The sequence below is a fragment of the Camelina sativa genome, chromosome 7 (assembly GCF_030686135.1).
Source record: "Camelina sativa cultivar CO46 ecotype springtype chromosome 7, ASM3068613v1".
Lineage (NCBI taxonomy): Eukaryota > Viridiplantae > Streptophyta > Magnoliopsida > Brassicales > Brassicaceae > Camelina > Camelina sativa.
In genome coordinates, this window is record NC_141886.1 from 7,958,041 (window position 1) to 7,967,658 (window position 9,618).

The window sequence follows — 9,618 nt, forward strand, 5'->3', positions numbered from 1 at the left end:
TTCAGGGTAATATGAAATTTTGTCGTATGAGTTAAAAAAATATATATTTCAGATTATTTGACTAAGCTGATATTAATGTTTTTGATGTTACTAATTTAACCGGTTTTTCTTCGATAATAAATGTTCAACAAGTGATGGTCCTAATATTTGTTACGACAAAAAACAAACCGTGTAAGAAATTTAGTAAAATCATTTGTTAAGACGACTTTCATAAATTTAAGATTAATTTTGATTAATGAACTTCGTATCATCTTAAAACAGATTTTATTAGCATACTAACTAAGTGAAGGAAAATGATGTTAAAAATTTTAGAATAAGCTGTAGTTAAAATTTAAAAGAAACTGTAGTTATTATTTTTATTCTTAATATGGTTTACAGTTTGTAAAAGTAGGTTGAACTAAAGGTTTAAGGTTGGGTTTATGATTCATGGTTTATAATTTTGTTGTTAAAGTTAAGACATCTCCAATCTCCGTCTATTTTTTTTTCCCTCTAGATTCTTTTATAAAATAAAATCTTCTCCAAAATAGAAGAAATGCTAGGATTATTCTATAGAAGTAACTCTATTTTTTAATACTAATATTTTAAAGTATATCTCTATTTTAGAGTGATACATTGAAAAGAAATATTACTAAATTTTAAAGCGAGAATAGAAAAATACATGTTTATATGACATCTCCAACCCTACTCAAATATGAATGTACAGAAGATATCAAGCCCACTAACTTTGGTTGCGCAGGTTATATGACTTTGTGAGTATATGTTTTAACATTTGGTGATGACTTTGTTAGTGAGTTTCTGTTTTCATTTTCCATTATTAGGTTTCATCAACAAGTCTAACTTCATATATGATGTATCCAAATTTTCTTACAACAATTTTAGTTTCGTCTTATGGTTTTAAGTTTAAACTTCGAATAGTTCCGACTTCCGACCTATTCTGTAAAAGTGTAAAGCATCGTCGTGTGATAGTGGAGAATAGATGATACTGAAAAATAAAATAATATGGTTGCTTCTTGAAAACAAAGATGGCATTACATCACTCTTATCCGAGAGGCTCTGGCAATAGACCCGGGACCAAAGCAGGTTAATAAGTCCTCTTTTTAGTGAGGAGATAAGAACCCGAGCCGAAGGTGCACTACACTACACTACTCTGATAAAAAAATAGATGTCAGCCAAACATTCTTTCAAACATAACCAAATAATCAAACAACAACTAAGACCCTAAATTTCAACAAAAACCCTAAACTCTCCGCATCAGATTAAAAAAAAAAAGACAAACCCTAAACCCTAGTTTTTAAGAACATCAGTCTTCCAAGAGAAGAGAGTTGACCAATTCTACAAATCCTCACAATTTTGACCTTTTATCATAGACCAAACTCATTTGGTCTGCTGAAGTTACAAAGCCCTGTTTTCGTCTCTTATGCTCAGGAAGTCACGGTACGGATCTTTCTGGTATCAGGCTGGCCTTCATCTTTCCTTCTCATCTCTATGATCTTTCTGTGCGAATTCGAATGCACGGTTGGGACGAAGGTCGGGCTTGATGCTGGACGGTATTCTGGAACAAGACGGCCTGATCTGAACCGTACTCCGCAAGCATTGCATAGAGTTTTACGCCCACAGGGTCCTTCCCTCCACTGCGGGGTCCTGGTTGTCTCGCAATGAGTGCATTTCCGGACAGTCCCATCTGGGTTAAATAGTTCTGGACTGTTACAGACCGACTGGGGAGGACTCCTATATTTCTTGCGTTTCTTCTTGGCAGAATTCTCAGATTCTGATTCCTCCGGAACAAACATCTGAGACATCTCTGCTCCAAGTGATTGGAAGAATCTCAGCGTTGTGGGGCGTTTGCGCTTGCTTCTTGTGCCTTTCACAAGAAAGGCCAATCTCTGAATTCTGTTTTGGTTTTGGGACAAGGCGGAACCATTGCTGTTCTCCAGAACTGAGACTGGACTTGTAGACTGAAATAACTTCGAGACTTTGACATCAGGAGGGAAGTTATCAACAGTAGAAGAGACATCCGAAGAACTCGACTGCTTCTGCACGCATGAAGACAATCAAAGTGAGTAAATAAAAAATTCAGAAACATATTCAATGCATACAAAAAATTAAAGAAAAAAAACAAAGAGTATTCATTGTAAAAGCTAAGACATGATCTTCATCAGTTTCTCTCCTTACAAAACAGGATCTGATATGCTGCAATTATGGTTTGTCTCCCTCAAGTTAAGTGAGAACCAAAGAAAAGTATACAAACAAAACACGAGCATGATTTCATCCAGATCAACTGCTTTCCATATCAAATTGATAATGGTACTATGCCTAATCCTTCTTGTGCTATATGTACATACACACTGATAGATTTAGAAAACAGTGTCTCCTTTGTCCCTCTCAAGAACAAACACAGACACTAAACTAACCAGAGTAACTTTGTGGTTGTTGAAGAGATCAAGAGAACCCCAAAACTTTCCCTGCCACAAAGGAACAGAAACACTCAACGCCCATACATATCTAGCCATGTTCTATATATATAGCTGGCAAATATTCCTATCCATGGGCATTTGACACATGAAAGAGCTAAAGTGATAGACCAAAGACACCCCACAGTCTTTTTCTCATATACATTTCACAGACTTAACATATACACTCTCGGGTGCACCATAATGAGGATTATTTTCTAGTTGCTTTCCTAAATGGGTAAGAAAATAGCAATTGTGTTTCAAACTCACAGAAGCATTAGCTAATAATGACACAAAACTAACTATTTTCCTCTTGCAAATGTGCATTGTGATTGTGTGGATAATCTACCGAAGTAACATGTATGTGTGATGTATACAAACAATCATTTTTTTTACTTTTACACATCTCTAGCCTAAATAATGCATAAACGATACATAAGAATTCGTATAGACAAGCGTGATTCTTTGACTTTTACACACACATAATTCAGTAAAAAGCAATGGAAGCTTATATTAAATAGAATGGGAGATATACATGCAAAACTATTTCCTAATGAAAATGAATATTGTAATTGTGTGAAGCTTAAATAAATGAAGTTTCAATTCAAAATGATGCACTTTCCTAATAACCAACTGAAGCTTAAATCCAAAAGAATTGACATGTTTTGGTGTACAAAAATTACTTCCGAATGCAAATGTGTGATGTGATTGCGTGAACAATATATCAAGTTACACAAACGATGCAAAATGAATCCCCTTTTCCTCGTATTTTCTAACGTTATTGTGTGCTGTGATCGTGTAAAAAATCTTTCAAGTAATATGCATGAGCGATGTAGATTAGTGTGATCAATATTTACGTGCTTTTCTAATCTTAAGCAATAAAAAGCTATCAAACTTTGAATACGAAAGTACCATATGTTACAACTTTCCTAAATCAAAGATTTGCACAGTGAAAGAATTTATATATGCAATAAATTTGGTCAGAAGGCTAAATCTATAATAGATCATGCAAATTGGAGTTATAGTGATTGCATAAATAATCTACCAAGTGAGATGCTTAATTAAATGTGTACAAGACTAAGAACTACTCAGTACTCACCACAATGGTTGCAGACTTCTGGACTCTCACACGCTGTTCCTTGCAATTGAACTCAGAGGACAAACTTGTTAGCACATCCAATGGTGGAGGGCCGAGGTTTTTAAACCCGGTAACCCAATCTTCTTCCTCATCATCATCAGCGGTTTCAATGTCTTCAAGGGGAATATCATCCATATGCTCAACAAGATTATCAAAGAAATTATCCTCTAGACCCTTGAAGTCCTCTTCAGGTAACCAAGAACCGTTATTCATTTGTCACTCACTGCTCACAAAAACTATAGACAAGACAGAGTAAACAACATTAACATAAGTTTAAGCAAAGCCAAGCCAAGTAACAATGAACCAGCGTATGTATGACTAAACTTCAATTTCCCATTAGCTCACTCAATATGTTGACTCAATAAAAGCAAAATTCCAGAACAGATATGGCAAAAAAAGACTAAATTGAGTCAAAAAAGATTTCATTTTTAATTTCCTCTTTACTAAAAATCATAACTTTTTTAAATTTGAGTCAAAAAAGATTTCATTTTTAATATTCAATTCAACATTTGAATTCAAACCCATTTCGAGAAAATCATGAGAACAGCCTCCGTTTTAACAGTTTTAGGGCACACAACCAAACACGAGACAAAGAACAAATCATCCATCTTCTTTTACATTTGTACTGTCTCATAATCAGAAAAAACAGAGAAAATCAGAAAAAAAAAACGAAAAAAAAACACAACAGAGATAATTGAGAAAATGGACGAGAAAGAGAGTGAGACAGAGAGAGACCCACAAACCTTCCGATACAGCAGCTGACTACACAGAACGCATACCCCAAGCACGAGCAAAGGGTGTGTGGGTGAGAGAGAGAGAGAGAGACTAATTTGTCCCAATTGGGGATTTAGGGATTACAGAACATGAGAGAGAGAGAGAGAGAGAGAGAGAGAGAATGTGCTGTAGATTTATTTCTTTTTCTTTTGAAAGAAAACAGTAATTTTTTAATTAATTAATATCTAAAAGATACAACTTTTTATTTTTTATGGAATGTTGAGAAAATACTCTTTTTATTATACTTTTCTAAAAAAATGCTCATTTTCAAATTTTCAATTTGAAACTTTATAAAATTTTATAAGGTTTATAAAGTACTTTTACATGGTAGCTAAATATTAAGAGACTCAACCCAAATATTTATTTATAAAGTTTTAAAAGGTTTTTAAAAGATACTTATAATCTATATATAAAATTTTACACATATGTAAAGCTAATTTGTTTATATTTTTATAAGTTAGCACAGTTTTTTTGGATACATACAGTACATGATTTTTAGTGACACTTTTAATAAAATTTTAATGAGGAATATTTTTGAATAGTGGTTTTGAAAAGGAGGTATTTAAAAATTTCCCATTTTTTTTATTGTTGCTGGGATCATGGTATTTTTATTTAAATATGTATTTATTATTTGATAAATTATTGTTGTCTAAAGAAAAATTTACCTTATAATTCATTATAATATGAAATTATCGTAAAAGTTTAAAAGAATTTCGAGTTGATACTATATGATCAAGGTAATATTAATGGTTTAGATGCTACTAATTTTTTGGTCTTTCTTGGACAAATTCAACAAATTATGGTAAAAGTATTGTTTTCAACACTAATTTTTTTTATCTAGAGAGATGTAATATAAATAAACTCGGATAGATGACTTTCTTAATTTTAAGGTTTCTATTAATGAACTTAAGTATTCCCAACAAAACAGATTTCATTAGCATACTAATTATGTGAGTGAAAATGATGTTCAAAAATTAGATCAGTAGTTATTACTTTTACTCTTAATACTCATTCCGTTTTAAAAATAAGATGTTTTAGCTAAAAACATGTATAATAAGACGTACCTACTTTAAATAAATTTATCCAATCATAAACAAGATTCATAAAATAAATAATAAGAAAATATAAAATTAATCTAAAAGTTATCTAGAAAGTTGAAAACATCTTATATTATGAAACAAACAAAACCTCTAAAACATCATATATTATGAAACGGAGGGAGTATGATTTATAGTTTGTAATGTTAGGTTAAATTTAATGTTTGTGGTTGGGTTTATCACTTACAATTCATGGTTTACAGTTTTGTTGGACTTAAGTCATGATGTTTTGCAGTTTTTGGTTTTTGATTTTTGATTTTTGGTGTTGATTTTTAATTTTTGCTAAATCTTGAATAGTATTTTTAGCTTTTGGGTTTTTTAATATATAATGAAGCAGATAGAAATAAACAAAAAATTTATTGCAGAAAACATAGGTTTGATAATGAGTCAATGTTCGCATATAAATAAAATAAAAAATTTCATAAGTAATGCCAAAAGAATGATGCAAAAATAAATAAACATAGGTTTATTGCATATAAAAAAAGATAGGGTTTTATTTTTGGATAAATTGGTAAATGTTGAAAATAGTATATTTGAAAAAAGCAAAAGAAAAATATCACGCAAATTTTGTTAGAAAATTTGGCTGGTTACCATATTTTTTAGGTATTTTTATTAAATTGATAGTTGTGTAATTAATTGGTTTTTACAAAATCAAAAAAATAGTCATTCTTGGAAAACAAACCATCAGATTTTGATAAATGAATCAATGTTTGCATATAAATAAAATAAAAAATTAATTTCATAAGTAATGCCAAAAGATTGATGCAAAAATAAATAAACATAGGTTTATTGCATATATATATATATATATAAATAGGGTTTTATATGTGGATAAATTGGTAACTGTTGACAATAGTATATTTGAAAAACAGCAAAAGAAAAATTTAGAAAAATAACACGCAAATTTTGTTAGAAAAATTGGCTGGTTACCATATTTTTCGGTATTTTTTATTAAAATCATAAATGTGTAATTAACTGGTTTTTACAAAATCAAAAACAGTAGTCATTCTTGAAAAACAAACCATCAGATTCCGTTTATATTTTTTGCAACTTCTGAAAACCTATACATATGATCTGAGTAATATATGTCGATAACAAGTTAACAACAAGTCAACAACACACTACAAATAAAATAAATTGTATCAATTCGAAGTTATCAATATAACAGAGAAAGCTATGATTGCGTAGAGTAGTTAGGTAGGAACCAAAATATCAAACTCATGAACGGCCCACATGTCAAATCAGATAACATGCTCTTAGATCCGATCTGATTCAATTATTGTTTTCTTCTTACTTAGTATTATCATTCTGTTGCTAATATTTTCCTTTTTTTGTGTGTGTGTGTGCAAAGTTGTTGATATTTTCATATTCGTCAAATTAAAGATGAAATGGAGAGATCACCGACGATTACGAGAGGAGAGTGTACAAAAACTTAATGATAATGGAGTTTCCTCATGGGAAAGTGGGTCTTCTCCGGCCTAGCTTCCACATGATGGGTTCTATTAAATTTCAAGATATAGTTTTATCACTTTGAGTCTTTGACAAAGAGTTAACAACACCACCAATATAATGTACATGACAAAAACTAAAATTGTATGAGAAAAAAAATAGTTTTGGATATTTGAAAAGCTTGAAGTCTTTTGTCATCCATGTTAGTTTAATTTATTCTATTTTAAAACGTATTATATTTAAGAGAATTTATGAAGTTCTTTATTATATACTGTATACATGTATGACGATATGAAGTATATAATTACTCGGTTTGGTTCTCAAATAATTCGAGTTTTGAGTTTTAAAACCAAAAATAACCAAATATTAAGTCTTTTCACTGAAATCCAGTTAAAAATCGGATTAATCTAATATATTTGGTTAATACAATTTAGTTTGATTACTTTATTCATCAATTTGATCATGTCAACAAATGAAAAGTGCTTGGCCAAAATGAGTAATGTGGCGGAAATTTGGTTATGAGCAAGAAAAAATTTTGAGTGTGATACGCATATAACTCTAGATAAATGAGAAGACATCGTTGTTGTTAGAGAAGGTAGTGACGACAATGAAGCACCTCAACGATATGAAACTGGTTAAGACGATGGTGGCTCGATGGTCACGATGAATGTTCATATTTTTGCATTAACCGTACCATTCAGATGAACTAAACCGACGCGAAGGGATAAGGGCAGATGTACGTTACGGTTAACCTGTGTATTTGCTACGGGTAAATTTTTTTAAATATACTTTGAGTCTAACCTTCCCTATCTTCATTCATTTTTTCGGGAGATCACATTGTGTCCAACCTCCTCCACCATATAGATAATATCGGCTATACCCTTCTCTTGTGTGGAGAAAGCATGTTCACGTCTTTTACCTATCTCAAAGTGGCTTACTCCAACAACCAATGAAACTAAAGACTCTTTTCCAAAACGTCACAAAATCTTTTGATAGTAACTAATGTAAAATTTCTCAATGTATTCATAAAATTTTTTTTGCACACCATGATGTAGTCTTTGTCTTCAAGCTCCTATGAATCTACCAACAACGATTTATGTTTTTCCAATCTATCTATGATTTTTGTAGGCTTGTGTTTCATTAGCCTATTTTATCCAACCATTAGGTTGATGACTTTCTCCTCTTTATCTCCTTTTGAGATTGAACGAATGGTTGCACAAAAAAAAGTCTATGACCAACCAATCAAGGTTGAGAAATTACAAAAAAAAAATAATTTGACATAATTAATGAAATAATAGAAAATTATAAGCATGATAATATATGAATCTCAAATAATTTAAAGATGAATATATAAATTAAATAAAACAATCTAAAACTACTACAATAAATTTTAAAATACAGTATTAGAAAAAGAAGATGCATATATTAATCTTCCATTTTTTTTTGGGTCAACATATTCCAAACTGAAAAAGTAGAAAGTAGAAGTATATTTTGGTTTAAAAAATAAGGAAAATTTGTCTTTCCATTAAAAAAGTTTGACCAATATAACAAAGTTGAAAACAATATTTTTGAAGAAATTATTTTGTTAGATGAATAATATGAGACAATTAATTTTTATATAGAAGTTAATATTTATATATTTTTTAATTAATAATTTTATGTATATTTTCCTTACTTAATTTTCTATTTTATGAAAAAAAATTATTCCAATGAGCTCATTGTTTTTAAAAAAAAGTTTTTTGCTTCCCACTTCTTGTAAGACGTACTTTCGTTCGACGATAAGAACACTTTTTGTATAGTTGATATAGTGTTATATAATCTCTGTTGTTATTTTGCATTTGTGTATTCATCTTTTTTTAATGTTACTTGTCATGTAAATTAATAGAAATAATAATAACAGCGTGAGAAATTTGTTAATCCCCAAAACCTAGTTATTATGCATAAGAAACTTTGTTAAAACTTTAAAGTCAAATATTGCGTAATATGCATTATGAAATTGAGAAACGATAAAAAATTCAAAGAAATGACGACAAAAACATGTGGTAATATCTAGGAATCTTTTTATATAGTTGCTTCGATTAGACAACAAACAAATTGTCTTCGAGACTTGTTCTTTTTTTTTTTTTTTTTTTTGATCAAAGGGGAACTATCATATTAAAAAACCAAATATTCATACAGGAGAGAGAGATAGAGCCTTTTTGGCCAGTTCGTCGGCTTGACGATTCAAGTTCCGGGGGATAAAAGAGAAAACACAAGACGAAAGTAAACTAGATAGAGATAGGATATCATGTTGAATCCCATGAAGGTCCTTTGATTGGAGCTTCGAATTGAGAGCCTTGACTAGCAGTTGAGAGTTGGAGGCGAAAAGGAGGTGCGTAAAGCCCGGTTCGATTGCAACTTCCATGGCCATGAGAGTTGCTAACGCTTCGGCCATCAGCGGAGATCGGACATGCAGAGCGAGATCTAAACCTTGCCCGATGATTTGGTGGTTTCGATTGTGAAAAATCCAGCCAAGACCAGCCTTTGCTTCTGTGATCCAAGATGCATCTGTATAGCAGGTAACTAAGTTTGAAACTTGGGTCTTTGGGAGTCGCTGAATCGGGTGGAGAGGGCCAGGGACGAATGGGGGTTTCAGGATCTGGGACTGTTGCCATTCCTTAGCTCGTAGGATGGCAAGCAAGCTGACCTCTTCCGATGAGATTTGTTTTTT

At 31.3% G+C, this 9,618-nt stretch overlaps 1 protein-coding gene across 2 annotated transcripts; it reads right to left on the minus strand.

Moving 5' to 3' along the window:
• Nucleotides 1-983: 983 nt before the first annotated feature.
• On the minus strand, nt 984-4,644 carry LOC104700700 (putative GATA transcription factor 13). Of its 2 annotated transcripts, XM_087457970.1 has the most exons (4): nt 4,332-4,513; nt 3,550-3,824; nt 2,412-2,462; nt 984-2,033 (listed from the first exon to the last, which is right to left on the minus strand). In XM_087457970.1, the coding sequence occupies exons 2-4, from the start codon at nt 3,799-3,801 to the stop codon at nt 1,422-1,424; spliced, it is 915 nt and encodes a 304-aa protein (XP_087314096.1). In that variant the 5' UTR covers nt 3,802-3,824; nt 4,332-4,513; the 3' UTR covers nt 984-1,421. The 2 variants fall into 2 exon arrangements, with proteins under 2 accessions (XP_087314096.1, XP_010414547.1); XM_010416245.3 differs by lacking the exon at nt 2,412-2,462 and having other exon boundaries at nt 4,332-4,644.
• Between the last annotated feature and the right edge of the window lie 4,974 nt (nt 4,645-9,618).